The sequence below is a fragment of the Macrotis lagotis genome, chromosome 1 (assembly GCF_037893015.1).
Source record: "Macrotis lagotis isolate mMagLag1 chromosome 1, bilby.v1.9.chrom.fasta, whole genome shotgun sequence".
Classification (NCBI taxonomy): Eukaryota; Metazoa; Chordata; class Mammalia; order Peramelemorphia; family Peramelidae; genus Macrotis; species Macrotis lagotis.
In genome coordinates, this window is record NC_133658.1 from 921111763 (window position 1) to 921129762 (window position 18000).

General features: G+C 35.8%; 1 protein-coding gene across 1 annotated transcript; it reads left to right on the forward strand.

Moving 5' to 3' along the window:
- The first annotated feature begins 2755 nt into the window (after positions 1 to 2755).
- On the forward strand, positions 2756 to 3700 carry LOC141492699 (olfactory receptor 2AJ1-like). Its single transcript, XM_074193303.1, has one exon. It carries the CDS (start codon positions 2756 to 2758, stop codon positions 3698 to 3700), a length of 945 nt encoding a protein of 314 aa, XP_074049404.1.
- Positions 3701 to 18000: the final 14300 nt, after the last annotated feature.

The following is an 18000-nucleotide window of genomic DNA, read 5'->3' on the forward strand; positions in this document are numbered from 1 at the left end:
AATTCTTTGCCTATTTAACTCAATTGATTTTCACAGCAAATATGGGGTAATTACTATTATTATTATCAACATTTTACAGCTGAAAACACTGAAATTCAGAGAGGTTAAATGAAAGGGGGCAGGTGTATCACACATAGTGAGTTACCTGCTGTCTGACTTCAAACTAGGTCTTTGTGTTTTCTCATTCCCTTATGCCATGCTTGCTTACTACAGAATCCTAAGATCATTGATTTAGAATTGGGGAAGCTCTTAGAAGTTATTTATACCACCTCCCCCTTATCGTCTATTGTTATATATCAGGAAATTAAGTTGCTGTAATATGAACTGAGTTCCTGATGATCATGAAAACCATAATTAACAGGAGAATTTGAACTCAGAATATTTAATTCAAAAATTCATTATTCCCTTTTTTCTGATTTCCAAATCTGTGAATTTTTTTTCTTTTTTTATAGCAAAACCAATATTTAGATGAGAAGTTTCTAAATGAAGCTAGTGTGTGCAACCGATTCTAATGGGAAAAAAATGATCAGGGTTTTAATGCAGTAACTAAATCAGACTCCTTGCTATTTGGATGTTTCTTTTCAGTAAATCTGAAATCCTCAAATCAAGAATTGAGGGAGACCTTTGAGATCAACAGCTTCTCTACCCAATATAGGAGGGGGATCCTTTGCAACAGTCTGCATAAGTAAATATCTACTCTTGAATGTCTTTCATACCAGAAAATTCAGTCATTCAGGTCAGTCCATTCAATTATTCCCTAGTACACATTGGTTGACTTTTGTTTCTTCTTTTACTCTAAAATGTTTTCCTAAAATGTTTATGCATCACTTTAGCAAGTTGTGTTCTAGAACACTAGGTTTGTAGGCTTTGACAGGAATATTTAGAGTTCCTGCAAGTGATATTTTCTGTGTTTTCTTATGTTCCCACCCATTACACTGTAGCTTCTAAAAGAATGAGAGGTAACTGTGCTGAAGGACAAATATGTCAGGAGATGAGACACGATTGTGGAAATGGGACAACATTTAAATAATTCTTTCTCATGCCTTCTAGGTGAAGAGATAACTGAATACATTGTCCTTTTGGCAGATACTGAATTTGTCTTTCAATCAAATTGAATGTTCCTTTATTTCCTGTTGCTATCAAAGAATTAATGTCTTTGGTGTGGTGTGAGGGAGAGTTTACTTTCTACATATAAGAGGGAAGATGCAACATTGTTTGGGGAAAATATTAGACTGAGTTGTAATGCATATCTTCCATTTTAATCCTGGAACAGTTCCAGACACAGAGAATGATGACTATTCTCTGTTGAAGACAGGAAAAGAATAATTCTGCCAGAAAAGTGACTAAGATCCTCATGGTTATACAATTTAAAAGTTGTAAATTGCTTGCAAAGAACTTAGGAATAAATAAGGGATGCACATAATGGAGTCTTCAAGTAGAATGTGATCAGAGCAGATTCTTAGAAAGCCATAGGGAAATATGAGGAAGAATAATGCATAGTCAACTAAAATCTGACCTATAGTAGGAAGCCTTTATCCTTCTCAATTCTAGTGCATTCTTATTATTGACTATTTTCTACTTTCACTGTATACAGGTCATTTGAAAATAATTATGTAATTGTAGACTCTCCTACAGGACAGATTGAGATTAAATGCATGTTCATGGCCTGGAAAAAAAGAAGAAAAGAAAGTGAATTATTCTTTATAGTTAGTTCTCTTTTATCTGGAACGAACTGGAACCACAGGGATTTCCAACAATGGGGAAATGACTGAAATAATTGCGATATATAATTGTGATGAAATATTTCTAAAAGATATCTTGAGCACAATGATGTTAGAAATTCATGTAGACAGGCACAAGAAGGTGAAGAGCAAAAAGAGCAGAACCAAGATAACATTATTTACAGCTTCAGTAATATCATTTTAAGAATGTCTTTCTTGAGTAACTTAATCATTATGATTACTATTACTACAAAACTAAGAATACACAATAAATGAAAAATGACTGTTTCTAAAGAAGGAAATCATAAAAAGAAGAAAATATAAATAATTTACATATAAACATTCACATTTATGTTTATGTAGGACAGATGGGGAAGAAAGTAATGAAAAGGGGATAAAAGAAATTTAAATAACTTTATTATATATTTTAAAGGGATAGCAAGTTATACTCAATTTGCAATTTCATATTCAACATGTTTTTATCATAATTATGTTATGGAAATGAAAGTTTCAACCCATAAAATGAAATTAAAATATATTTTTTAAAATAATAATTATGTAAATGAAATTGATGATGATGTTGAACAAACCAATCCTTAATGGCTTAGTGAAATTTTTGCTTTTGATTCTGATGTACTTTCAAACTTTACAAACAGTTCTCTCCCAAAATTGTATAGTTTCTGATCTCCTCCTTGAAGTGGAAAATGTTTTGTGCTATTCAAATTGAAGGAAAGGCCAGTTATTAAGAGGTTGGTTCGGTTGCTTGATTGCCTGTCATGGCAAGAAATCAATAAGGAAAGGAACATGAATACAGAACTAATCAAATGAACAAGTCTGACTTTTTTCAGAACTTCATCCCAAGGACTCGGCTAATTAAAGTAATTCATTTAATTGATTTATTTCTATTGAAATTGTTTATATGACATCATCCTTTTTTAACCAAAGATTCAGTCCTGGTCTTTGCATTAACCCAATATTCTTTCTTTTCTAAAACTTGTCTTTTGGACTTTAGGTGGAAAAGCAAAATAATCATAATGTGGAATGAAAAGAATCAGACTTTTGATAGAGGCTTCATCTTATTAGGATTATTGAATCCAAACCACTATGGATTGCTCTTCTTAATACTTATTCTCATGATTTTTATGTTGGCAATTATGGGAAACGCGGTCTTGATTATTCTTATCTACCTTGATGTCCGGCTCCACACTCCAATGTATTTCCTTCTCAGTCATCTCTCTTTTACAGATATCTTTCACATCTCCAACACTGTTCCCTTGATGGCCAGTAACTTCATAACTGGCAGGAATTCCATCACCTTTGTAGGTTGTGGGTTTCAAATATTTCTTTCTCTCCTCTTTTTGGGTGCTGAATGCCTTCTTCTTGCAGCCATGTCTTATGATCGCTATGTGGCTATCTGTCACCCACTGCATTACCCTATTTTTATGAACCATCGAATTAGTGTCCTAATGGCTTCTGGATGCTGGCTTTGGGGAATCCTCAACTCCACAATTCATACGACTTATTTAATGCTGCTCCCATTTTGTGGATCAAGGACTGTTGACCACTTTTTTTGTGAGCTTCCAGCCATGGTGAAACTCTCCTGTGTTGACACATCACGGTATGAAAGAGGAATTAATGTAAGTGGTGTAATTTTCCTTCTAATTCCATTTTCTGTCATCCTTGCATCCTATGGACAGATTTTCCGTACTGTGCTTCATATCAAATCTATGGAAGCCCAGAAAAAAGCCTTTTCCACTTGTTCCTCCCACCTGGTTGTAGTATTCATGTACTATGGTCCATTTACTTTTACATACATGAGACCAAGGTCATATCATACACCAGGTCAGGACAAGGTCTTAGCAATTTCATATACCATTCTCACTCCCATGCTCAACCCTATCATCTACAGCCTCAGAAATAAAGATGTATTATGTGCTCTGAAGAAGGTTTTAGGAAAGGCAGTTATGCAAAGAAATTAATATGTATTTATTATTAGATTTAATGTCTTTTGGTGGCCTATTAGAAATGTATAGCAAATATCATAAGTAGCATTCAAGTATTATGATGCTTCTGACTGCCATTAAATATACAATGAAATAAACTGTACAATTCTAATATGTGTTTCACCGTGTGAATTCTATTATGATCTTTTTTTATTTTTTTGAATTTTTTATGAGTTTTATTTAATTTATAGCAAGGGTGATGCTATTGATTGATGTTTCAGTTCCTACATTAGACAACAATCTTGAATGCCCATGCTATCATTCAAATATTAAAGTAATAATAATAACAGATCATTGAAAATTGTGATTCACTACTTTATCAAATCATCATTGCTTTATCAAGGTTCTGAAATCTCTATTGTTTTTGGTATCAGATATTGATATTGTCATTGAATTCCTCACTGTTTGCCTATATGGAATCCAACTTCTCCATACTATTCACAACAATTTACAACATACACACCCACCCACACACACACACACACAAATGCATGAAACAATTTCTCTTCTCCACTGCCAAAAAACCAATGTCACTAGAGATGGTGTGTTTTCAGATGATCTTGACTTTTCCCTTTTGAAGTACTGAATACAAGTAACTAAGATATATGTGTGGGATTAAAATTGTCCTGCTTACCATAAAATAGACTGAGCCAGAAATTTGAGCCAATGTCACTTTATTAAAGGGTCCATCATCCATCCTAATGAAGTAGACTTCTTTTATTTTTCACAATCTGAGATACCGCCTTCTGCTGGGACCATATTTTAATAGAATCTGCCCAAATATACAGAAAAGCATGGTGATTATAGTATGTCATTGGTTCATAGACCTTGAACTTGAGTGCCAAAAGTTATATATTAGGAGGAGCCATTCCCAATGCCTAAGGGGTCATGGAATAGTCATATATAGATAGGCTACTTCTTTGTTTAGGCAGAAGGAGTTGGCACAAGGTATACATCCTAACTAGGGCCATAACATGGACACTTGCACACTTGCTTGAACTAGAGGTACCAAAATAACTTGAAACTTTTCATGTTTTTGTGTCATCTCCACTACAAGCAATTTAATCAACAAGACAAGGAAAAATGATATTGAACTAGCTTTCCATGATTGCATGTGTGTTATTATCTTCTACATTTCAGAGCTCTATGATCATAACAGATATATTGATATTAATATACTTTGAATAGGAGGCTCTTTAAACATTAAATCAACTTTCTTTGATCCTGGCTTATTGGTACATATGTGAGTTCATCCCTCTCCTGTTATAGATATCAGTATATAATTTATGTATATGAAGTGTTAAGCTAGGAGTGTTTTGTGTATATAATAAAGGTTTCATAATCTAATAATCTAAAACACTTTGAAATTAAAGCATGTTTACACACACATGTAGATACATGTAAAATGTGTGTGAAGACTGATATAATCAATTTATTCTTCAACTCATCCAATTTCTGTTCTTTATTTTTTTTTCTATATTACCAAGTGTCTCCCTCTCTGTTTTCTGTCTAAAGAAGATGCAATCCTTGGGAACCTAAACTCTCTACTTTGCTATATTTACTCTTAGAGAATATCAACATACTTTTTCCACAATCTCTTTTCTTGAGTCCTTCTGTCACTGATCATTTGACTGTTTGTATTCAGTCCTGAATGATTCCCATCTTTTGCAAATGTCCCTACTATATTCTATTGAGCAAAAAGAAAGGAAATCCTATAATCATGTTAACAGGGCAACTGCACATTGTTGATTAAGGATTGCAACTTGATCCTCACTGCTACTTTGTCAACATTTTTTTAAGCCTCACATGAATCTCTCCCCCCACACCATGGCAACTGAAAGATTTTTCTCATATTTTTTCAGAAAAAATAAGGCAAGTCTCCTTTTCATTTCTCTTCTTCAGTAATAAGCCTTTTCCAAATATCTCCTCCTCCACTCCATCTCACAAGATGAAGTTTTAAACTTTATAAGACTATGGCCTTTACCTGCTCAAAGTATCCATTCTTTTCTGTTTCCTCCAGAAAATTCTTATCTATTTAATATTTTGAATCTTTCATTTATTTTCTTTCTCTTCAAGTCTACCTCCTCATCTCCTACTCTCTACATCTGGAAAATTGCAACAACATAAAGCTATCTGAAACCCTTACATCAACCTTTCATTCTCATTGACAATTATAAATCTAATGTGTGCCTTTTCTGACTAAATTCCTTGAAAAGGTTACAATAGCTACAATACTAGGGCATATTTCTCTCCTCCTACTTTCTTCTTAATTTTTTAATGCAGAATTCAATATTATAATGGTATCTTTGTTATCAACACCAAAGAATTTTTTTCAATTCTCATTCTCCTTGAACTCTCTTAAGCTTTTGATAATATTGTTTCCTTGCAGATCTGTTCTTTATAAGTTTTCAAGATACTCCTTTCTCCTTTTTCTCTTACTACTCATCTTGCCATTCTTTGTCCAATCCCATTTGTTGGCTGCTACTGGAGATAATGTCCTATAATCAAAGGTGTACCATGGAGTTCTATCCTGGGTCTTCTCTTAAACCTTTATACTACTTCCAAAATGATCCCACTGGCTCCAGTTGATTTAATTAATTATCTTAGATAACGATTCTCAAATGTACTTCTACTGCTCAACTTCACTGCTGAAATTTAATCTTGAATTGTAATTTTCAGAAAACTCAAACTAAATAGATAAGAGACATCTTAAATTCAAAATGTGGAAAAGTAAACATATTGCCTTTCCTCTACAGCTTGCCTACTTCCTAACATCCCTATAACTGTCACGAGCAAAATCATTTCCCATTCAATCAGTCTAATACCCTATGAATCATCCTGGAAAACTCATGATTTCTCATTGTCCTATTCAATTTGTTTTGAAGGCATCAGATTCATCTCATCAGACTTTCAAACTCTTATTTAAGGCTTAAGAAAACTCCATAATTTTGATGTTCTTTCCAATTCTAGACTGAGAAAGAAAGAAAGATGATCCTTGAGCTCAGCATAACTGCTAGTAATTTCTACTGGATGGGGAAGGGCTATGGTATCCCCTAAGTAAGGAAGTATGAAGGATAATTTGTCTAATTCCTTACATTGACTCTGATCTTCATGAGACAGTGGGGAACAGGGAAGAGGAACAAGGCATATGTCACATGGGGATCTGAGCCCTGGAAGTTGTTGAGGAAATTGTAGGATCTCAGTGTGCCCCCTGCTTATGTTTTAGGAGGGGAAAAGGGTGGTGACACATAGGGGGTAAATTGGTCATATAGAAGGATTCCTTCAGTGGCTTGTAGAATTCAGGAAATTACTCACAGTGAATATTTTATCCAGTGATTGAAAGGTCAAAAGATGATCTGACTGTCAAAAGGAAGATAACACTATAAATGGAGGTGAATACAAAGCTTTTTATGGAAGGAAGGAACTGTAGGTTGGGTCTGAGCAGACTCTGAACCAGGATAGTGGAGAGAACAAGTCTTTTTAGAAATTATGGTTTTAAAGAGACAGATCAGTATGGTTTCTAAAGGGATTAGAAGCCATTTTGGGTTTCCGTGGAGTCTTGTCAGGGTGTCACCAAGGTGTGATTTTTGTTCTTAGCAAATCATAATCAATAGGGTTCTACTGGCCAAGAATATTTCTCAGACCTGAATCCAGCATTCCAGTATTTTTACTTTAATTTTCCTATGTGGGATTGGGCCATTAGGTACATTCTTCTTGAGCTGCTTCTAGCTCAGTTGGGACGATGAGCTATAGCAAAGGGGTAAGGGTGAAACTGCTGTATTCCTTGGGTTGAATAAGCATCAAGGATTTGAACATCTGAGATGTTGCAATATTCACTGTATTTTTAATGGAGGATGAAAGCATTTGAAACAAAGGAAGACCTGGAAGACCCAAAACACCATGATTAGTGGGGTTAAAATGGTAAGTAGCTATGGGAGTATGAGGGAAGACTGCCAACTAGACCAGGTGTCAGCTGATTTGGCCCTAATAGGAGAGGCTCTTTTAGCCAATTTTTAGCAACATCCTTAACCAATTCAGATTGATTAAAAAATAAACTGCATTTTTCATCCTGGAACAGAAAGAAGACTCCCTTCCTGGTGGTTAGTAGGTACATGCACAGTCTGTTTTGTAATGTTAGAGCAACTAGAGAATTCAGTTTTTTTATAGGAGGCTTTTGGCCATGTAATCAAGATTTTTCCATAAGTCTTGTGAAAGTGAAAGTTACACAGAAAAGTTGTGATGCTTCCCACCCCCACTACAGAAAGATTCCCTAATCCACTAATAAAAAATGAGAACAGGGGCTCATTTCTACCTTTCATGTGCTTTGAGGGTGACAGGATGGGACTAGTTTCTTAGGGACTATCTCTGTGGAGGTGAGAGATACACAAGGATACAAATGCTAGGTTCAGGTCTGAAGACATAAGTACAAAGCATTCCCACAGAAAAAGAAGATCTCATCTCTTCTCAAGCTTAGACCTCCTTTCCCTGTGCCAAATTGAGGGAAAACCCGTGAGGGCTAGCACTTCATAGATTATAAAGGGGATCATTCTATTACAGGTTCAGGCAGAATAATTGGAATTTTAGTGGCCACTAGGTTGTTTTGGTTATGTTGGGTAATCATGTTCCCTCAAGAGACGCCTCTTGTGCAATATAGTTCCCAAAGAGGGAATCATGAAAGTGAGAAAGAAATGTATATGCTGGGCTTTGGGGAAGGGGAAACAGGTCATTCTGTGTTATCCAGGGCTCCTGTCAAAAGGCTGTTATAGAGAGTTATGTTTCTTTTTCATCCGGTGTATAGTGTGGATTCAAGGAGAGCAAGATAACAAATTGAAGATATGTATAGTCCTGCCATACATCCCATTCACCTACCTGTTGGGCATTTTCATTTCCATTTGCCACAGAGATGGACATGCCCTAATATCCCTTACAGTGAATCCCTGCCAAACAAAGGAACAGGTTTATAGTACAGAGAAGTTTAAGAATTAGTTGAGCATTTCTTATAAGAGATTCAGAAGTAAGGAAACCCTTAAAATATAAAAAATAAAAAAATATATAGAAAATATAAAAAGTAAGGAAACCCTAAAGATATAAAATATAAAAAAAATCCTGAGAATCTGTGAAGATGGTAATTCATTTCACTTTTGCTAGAGTGAGGGCTTGAATTAAGGCAAGAAATTCCATTCACTAGGAGGAAGTCTATGGAGGGACAGGGCGTAAGAAAGGTGGAGGATACAATGGAATATCATGTTATTTCTTTGACATTGACCCTGGAGTAACTCTGATGTATAAATCAATCATGATCAGGGAAAGGGATATTTTAAATATGAGGGAAGGGAATGAAAAAATCAAAGAGGACTTCAGGATGGGAATATGAAATGGAGGGATGTGGGAGAAGAAGGGCAGATAAGAGTTCTAGTTCAAGCCATAGTGACATGAGATCTGTTTAGGAGGGCCAGGTGGGTGAGTGTAGGTGGGAGGGTGAAGACAGAGTTCAGGTTGGTCATGCTAAGATCAACTAAGTAATGGGAGAAAATGACAGTCCTGGGCTGAGAGTAGGTTGATTTCTCAGCTCCTTTGGCCAAAAGAACATTAGTAACCAGGGCACACAAACAGGTTTACTAGCACTGGGTGATTGGGTAAATTTTCTTAGAAACATAGGTAACCAAGCACCTTTTAATGTTGGATCCTGTTCTGAATTTCATTCATGCCTGGTGAAGTCCCAATGATTATTTTTTCCTGAGGACCCAAAGGCAAACCTTCATAGAAACTCTTAACCATCTTGATTCTCAAGAAAACACAAACTCCATGGAGACCTCAAACAACTGCCAGTCTGATAGAAACTACAGTGGAATATCATGCTATTTCCTTGACATTGACGACTGAGTAACTCCATTCTATAAATCAATCATGATCAGGGAAAGTGATATTGGAAATATGAGGGAAGGGAATGACAAAATCAAAGAGGACTTCAGGATGGGAATATGAAGTGGAGGGTTCTGGGAGAAGAGTGGCAGATTAAGAGTTCTACTTTAAGCCATAGTGGCATGAGAACTGTTTAGGAGGGCCAGATGAATAAGTGTAGCTGGGAGGGTGAAGATAGAATTAAGGTTAGTCATGCGAAGATCAGCTAAGTAATGGGAGAAAAAGAGAGTCCTGGGCTGAGAGTATTCTGATTTCTGGGCTCATTTGTCCAAAAGAACATTAGTAATCATGGCACACAAACAGGTTTACTAGCATTGAGTGACTGGGTTAATTTGCTTAGAAATGTATGCAACCAAAGACCTTTTAATATTGGATCCTGTTCTGAATTTCATTCATGCCCGGTGAAGTCCCATTGATTAACCTTTCCTGAGGACCCAAAGGTGAACCTTCCTAGAAACTCTTAACCATCTTGATTCTCAGACAAAACACAAACTCCGTGGAGACATCAAACTCCCAGTCAGTTAGAAACCATACCACCCTGCCTCCTATATCCAATAATCTATAAAAAGACTTGCTCTCCCACTACCTAGGACTGAAGTCTGCCCACACCCAGCTGCTGTTCCTTCCTTCAATAAACAGCCTTGCATTCACTGCACCTTATAGTACTATCATCCATCTTGTGAACATTAAGTGGTCACTTCTCCTCATCCTCAGTGGAATAATCTTAATTGGTTGGGTGAAGCCAAATGATGTTTCCATGAAGCAGCAAGACTGGATTAGGCTCATCTTTTGCTTCTTTGGGGTTCTCAATCTGCATGTCCATTTGGCTATTCTTTGAAAAGCAGCCCCTGAGCTATTCTTGTTTAAGCATTTCAGTCTTGTCTGACTCTTTGGGGCCCCAATGAGTGTTTTCTTGACAAGGATGCTGGAGTGGATTGCCATTTCCTACTTCAGATCATTTTCTAGATGTAGAAACTGAGACTTGCCTAGGATCACACAACTAGTGCCTGAGACTAGATTCAAATTCAGTTCATGAATCTTCCTAACTCCAGGACAGGGTTCTAAGCACTATAGTACCACCCAGCAGCCATAGTCAGAGTGACCAATTAATTAGGTGTTTTGCAATTACATGTATCATGATCTCATTCAGATGTAAAACTTGAGGCTAATATCAGAAGAATATGAGTATTGAAGGAAAAAAGAAGCCACAGGGAACATCTCAGTTTACATTTATGTTGCCCTATTTTAAAGATAGGATAACAGGCTCATTCAGGTTGTATCTTTTCAAAGTACACCTAGAAAGGAAATAGCAAATAGAAACTGACTTAATACCATTTGATATTAGAATTAATGTAACAAAACTAATAATGTTCATTTTTCTTGAATTTTGACGTGTATTTACATAGATATGGAAAGTCCTTCCACCAATGCATATCAGCAATTTCTTCATTATGCTGCATTTTGAAGAATTGAGAACTTTTAACTTATTCATTTTCATTTTGGTAGTCCAAGATAAAACTCGTAAGGACCTCTTTGCTTGTTCCTTTTCACTGCCCTGGTTGACTTTCACAAAAGAAGAGATTGTATTAATAACATTTCTTTTCACTTTGCCTAGAGGCCCTGACCATAAGTCACTGGTCTCCCCGAAAATTCCTTTATCTCATAAAACAAAGATTGTTAAAACTAAAGAAAAAAAAATAAAGCCCTTAAAACTGATCAACATAATTGTCTTAATGAAACAATATTTCATGAATGTTGATAGGTTAAAGGGTATGTATGTGTCACAATGGATGGAGTGTCCCACCTGGATTCTGGGAAACCAGAATTCAAATTTGGGCTCAGACAATTTTTATGTGAACCTGGATAAGTCAAATAATCCATTTTCCAAAAGTTAACTCATCTGTAAAATGAGTTAAAGAAGGAAATGCCATTTTACTCCATTATTTTTGTGGATCAAGAGAAGTCCCACAAAGATGAGGAACAAACTTTGGATGGTGGTGCTTTCAAATGTTCCCACAGATTCCTTCTGGTTCTTGTATATTTTGTCCCTTCACAAATTCTTCACCATGACCATCATAGATGCAAGTTGACTAAAATCGAGAGTGGAAATTCTCTATGTAGAATGTAGTTATTGTTGCCATTTCTGGTTATTATGATTGCTAATCTTTTCATGAAAGATTGGTTTACTGCACTGAATTATGAATCTATGCAATCTTTGAAGACATGCATGGATGCATAGATTCAATGTCATATAAACTGAAATTGTTAGTTTTGTGAGTATTTCCAGACAGATGAAAGCAACTGCTCAGAGACAGAAAGTGTAGGTTTTGAAAATGTCACGATCTCAGTGATTTGGAGTTTTCAAAAGAGGGGAAATGGAAATATCAAAAGGAACTTTAAAGTTTTTAGCAATTGCAAAAATGAATAAATAAATAACAGTTAAGAGAAATAAAATCTTGAATGCAATAAGTTAAAATCAGATAATTAAAATAAATTATTTTAAATTAGATGTCAAAATAAGAAAATGTAGAAATATGTCATATTTAAAGCACTTAACATCATGTCTATCACAGAGAAAGCACTATTCTGCTATTCCTCACTTGTTTTTAGCTTTATCCAAATTTTCCTAGCCTTATTTGAGGTCTTGAATAATATCTATCTGTATTAATTAACTATTGAAAATAATTATTATTGCTGTTGCTCAGTCATTTCAAATTCCTTGTGACCCCATTTAAGGTTTTCTAGATAAATATATTACTTTTATTTGTCATTTCCTTGTCCAACACATTTTGGAGATTTGGATTAGAGGCAACCAGGGTCAAATGACCTGTCCATGGTCATACCACTGGAAAGTGTTTGAGGGCTGATTTGAACAGGAGTAATTTTTCTCACTTCAGAAGAAGCATGCTATCCACTGTGCCACCTGCCATTATCTTAGGAATAGGTACTGATATTACTATTTTTACTTGTTTTCAATTCTTTATTTCACTGTGCCTACTTTATGATTTAAGATGGCAACCCTTTCATGATTAGAAAGATGAAAGGCCCTACCTGACATGACCAAGGCAAGATGTTGAAGACACAACATATCAGTAGAGGCTTTCTGCCACTAAGTCAAGTGGTCTTTGGGGATTCCAGTCAGGTACATTTTCACTGTTGGAAAATAAACAATTGACCAGATTTAGCTTCCTCTTTCCAATGCCATCTTGTTCCAATGCTCTTAAAAGACACTTCTCTTCATTTCAACCAAATTATAATCAAACTCAAATAAGCCAATATCTACATATAATGGCCAGCGAAGTAGGAGGAAATCTCTGGGAAGACCTGGAACATTGGATGGAACTCCGTTGGTGAGAAGGACAGCACTTTCTATTGAATCCTAGATTTTTAGAAAAGTATGTAAATTTTTGGACCGCAAGTCATCCTCTTGTGTTTCCCTTTTCTAGATCCAGTAAAGGGAAAAATGTTTGAGTTTTATGGGAAGTCAGCTAAGATGTGGCAGCAGCCATGAGCAACAGATGAGCTCATGTGGTATTTCTCATTAGCCCTTGTGTGGTCCTGCCCTGTGTTATGTTCAGGCTGACCTGTGATGGCAGTGCTGTGTTTGGTTTATGCCCCATTGTGGAGAGAGAGTTGTTAAGGAAGGAAATTTGGCACATGTCCAATTCGCATGTTTACCTATCTAGAAGTTTAGAAGAGTTAAAACATCAGAAAACATAGTACCAAAAATTCTGCTCCACACCCCTGCCTCTCCTGGTTGGGTCCTTGCTCTTTGGAAGGAATTAAAAAATGTTCCACCCAGGCCAAATACCTGAGCTCCTAGAAGCTGTCCTTGGGTGGAACATTTTCTCTCTCTTTGAAATGCTCTCTCTCTTTATCTGCCACTCCCACCCTCTGCAGGGCCAGGAAAGAGGGAGAAGGGAATCTTCCTTTTTAGTGCTTATTACAATATATAATTTGTCTTTTTGCCATATTGATGCACATACTGCACTTTAACAAAATAAACTTCCAATAGTATTTTGCTACATGAACAAAATCTCAAAAGAGAATTATCACATTTACTTATGTTTGTGACATTTACATTCAACAATCATCTTAGTTCAAAGAGGACCCTGCATATGGCTTAAAAATAAAATAATCTTAGCCTTTGCTGTAATTACAATAATGACTCAAACATCTTTAACCAAAATGGTTATTTTTCCAAAACATTCCCATATTTTCTTTTACCTTAAACTAGACCTTAAAACTGGAAATATTCTCATGATTTCCCATTCTTCTTCTTCTTCTTCTTCTTCTTCTTCTTCTTCTTCTTCTTCTTCTTCTTCTTCCCTAAATATCCCCCCCTAACAAATTAAGGAAACTTAACTCCTATCTTAACTTTAAGCTGATTGCAGGTGTCAGTGTCTCACACCTAACCTATCTATGGCTATTAGATCCAATTAACATAAAACTTCTTTTTCTGGTTTGCTTAGTAGCTAAGTATAAAGATCCATGACATTAGTGGAAAATACCTTTATAGATACAAGTTTTGAATGTAAGTATCCAGGCAGAGGTCATGTGGGTAGTCAAATGCTTTAGACAAGATTGATTCTTCCAGGTAAGTCATTATACAAATTTCCTTTTGAGAAAATCAAGTCAAAGGAATCTAACTTCAGACCATACTGAGAAGACACCCCTTTGGCTGCACATCCCTGTCACCTTTCATCTTTAGCCCATTGGCTTCCTTGGCTCCAAGAATATGACACTGACTCAGTAACATTTCCATTTGTAACCATCCTGGTATCTGATTTAAAAAGAGAATATTGATTAAAAAGTTCCATGATCTTAAAGAGTTGTTTTCCCTAATTAGAACTTCCAATGAATAGAATGCAATAAATTCCAATTATTGACTTAAATGGAGGGCCAATTAATGAAAATCCTTCCCAAATCTCTGAATGTCCTTCCTGGATCTTTACTTAAAATGAGATATTCTAAGACTGGTCCTACCAACCTCACCTCCTACCTGTTACTAGAAGCATTCCTTTATCCCAAAATCAAATTTATTCTCCCTCTAAATAAGGATTACATATTAGTTCCCCTTGGCTAGAGAATCCTCCTTCTTGCCTGTTGCATTTTACCCAAATAAACACCTCCTTTCCCCAGATGATTGGACAGAAAAATCTCAAATTATCTTGTGTTTATCTTTCTCATATTACATATGTGTTTTTACTCCAAAGCAAACAACCAGTTTTGGAATACATATACATATACATATACATATGCATATGCATATACATATACATATATATGCATATATACATTAAGTACATATCCAAAATATTCCCATTTCACATATATAGCTAGTAACTTCTATATATAAACTTGTTTAAATACTACCCATCTTCAACATACAAACTGTTATTTTTGTTTTGGCAGAGCAATTATGGTTAAGTGACTTCCAAAATGTCACACAACTAGATAATTATTAAGTGTCTGGGGGCAGATTTGAATACAGGTCCTCCTGACTCCAGGATTGGTGGTCTATTCTGTGTGCCCCCAGCTGCCCCCTAATATGCAAATTACTTTTCAGAATTCGTTAAAGCATTAGAACATCTTAGGTGAATTTAAATTTCCAACATATATGATTAACTTCAATCTAACAGAACAGCAATTAGAGTAATACAAAAATTGCTAGATTGTACAAAACAATCCTTCCATTATTACATTATTTACAAATCCACAGATCTATTCCAGAAAGGGACTTACGTTTTGATATTTCCCTAATTTCCCTTAAAAGCAATCATATTTTAATACCAGACTTTAAAAATACAATATTTAAATAATATATTCACAAACGATCGCTAAATATTGCAAATATAATTTTTTTGTATTTACAAAATACTATCATACAACTGATAAATACACCTTATTCATCATTCCCTTACAGTGGGGCCCACACAATTGCTATTAGTTCAGAACTCCCCTATCAGTTGTCTGCAGCTGCCACGAGAGAAGATCACATTTTTGACTTCTTTAAAATTGAACATGTATTGTTAATATAAATTAATCATAAGATTCTTATTTAAACATCTCAATAGCCTTAGAACAGCAAAGTGAATATCCCACTATCTTAAAACTTTTGTGTCCCAGATCTCTTTACCCAGAACCTCTCAAAATCCACTGTTATACATTTAACACATATAAAACACCAATGCAATTACACCTAAACTTCCCAACAGTTTAGTTTGATAAAAAATTTAAAGTACCTTATTCAGAAAATCCAGGACTCCCGTTCCAAAAGCTCCATCCAAAATAAAAATGAAATTGTTAGTATTATTAGGCTTAACATTAAAAGGAATTAGAGCTGTTTCCCAAAATGAATCAGTAAATATCCCCAATAAAACTGATATTTCTCTTAGTTAACCCAATATCACTTAAATATTTGTAATAGTGTTAAAATAGTTTATGATCCCAAACTAATTTAACAATCTGGGTTATTGAATTACTCCCATTCTGTACAAAGTTTGTCAGAATGTAACAATACTAATAACCCTCTTTTAAAACCCTTAGAGTGATTCCCAAAACACCAGTTCAAAAGCCACATGGCTAGAGCAGGCATTAATTAAACATCATTTCTTTCAATAAATGTGTCTCCTAACCACTGAATTATCCATATCTTTTTCATTCAACAATCATATATCCTCCCTGTGGAGGAAACTCTTTCCCATTAGGACTTAAGATCTTGAAATCTCCTGTATGTCCTCTTACTCTCACCATGGGTGGGTGGGAGCTCAGGTAGACTCAGTCTAAAATTCAAGTGTCAAAAAAGCAGATGGGATCAAGATTATCGCGTGTCTGACCCAACACCCAATTCCCCCAACTAAAGGAGAAAGCATGGGATCTCTACCAGATAATAATAGGGATAAGCAATCTTCCCTCCTATAACTACTGAGTCTTTCCCTTAAATGTTCTTTCGCTCTGAACCTCTTCTAAGCTCTCCCAAAACCACAGATTTTTCATGTTCATAATCACCCTCCCCCTTTCTCTTTACCTCTACACACTAGCACAGCTACCATGGCTCACTGAGGGAAGCTCTGATTTCAACATGGGGGTTGCAGCACACCTACTTCCTTCTCCCCCACAGTCTGAAACTCCTGGACCCAACTCCAGGCTCTCCCAATTTAAAACAAGCTGACTTCCCAGATCCAGAAATACTCAACGCAGACATTTACACAAGACAGGGCTTAAAACAAGCACGCACATTCCTGAGGACTTTTCTCAGGTGTCTCCAACCCTCAGGTTTATCAAGTGGTATTTATTTGGGCTCAGGAACAAGAGCCCCTGAGTTTCATAGTGAAAGATCATGAGATGCACAATCTTTGCTTCCTCTCCAACCCAGGACATTCTTTTTTAAAATGTTCTGCTCTACCACACTGAAAATTTCATTCTGTGCACTCCATCTCCATTTCTCCTCCTTAATCTCTTCTTCAACAGTCTGAATCATCAATCTGGCTTCCTTTTTCTGTTTCTCATCCTCTCTCCTGATGTAAAATCTCTATGCATCCCTAAATAGTTCTTCAAATGGATGCATGTTCCATCTTTTAAATTCTGCAATTTCTTAATAATATCAGGTCAGACATTGGTGACAAAGTTGACCCTCAACATCTGTCACAGAATTCTGGAGATCCAAACCTGAATTTTTATTCACATCTTCCCTTATTTTTTTATTCTTGAAATTTTTATTGTTTTGTGATTTCCCATTAAATATTTAGCTTCCATTTGCTACATTCTAATTTTTTTAGATTTTTGATTTTCAATTTTATATTATTAAAATAATCACGTTATGACAGTAAACATAATCCCCACCCCCCACTCCCAAAGAAGATGAGAAAACTCAAGAATAATGAGAGTAAAAAATGTACTTCAGACTGTGTTCATATTCCAATAGCTCATTCTCTGGGATGAGTTGCCTTCTTTATCGTAAAACCCCCAGAGAAGTTGCTTCAATATTTCTCCAACAGTTGCTATTAAAAGCTGTAGTTCTTTTTTTAAGGTTTTTTTTTGCAATGCAAATGGGGTTAAGTGGCTTGCCCAAGGCCACACAGCTAGGTCATTATTAAGTATCTGAGACCGGATTTGAACCCAGGTACTCCTGACTCCAAGGCCATTGCTTTATCCACTACACTACCTAGCTGCCCCTACAAGCTGTATTTCACTCTACTCTATTCCTCCCCATTTTCATTTATTCTATTCTCTCTCTCTCTCCTTTCATCCTGTCCCAGTCCAAATAGTGTATTGTATCTGAGCTCCCTCTCCTACAATCATCCCCTCTCTTATATGACCTGTTTCTACCTTCTGTTCTATCATTCCCTCTT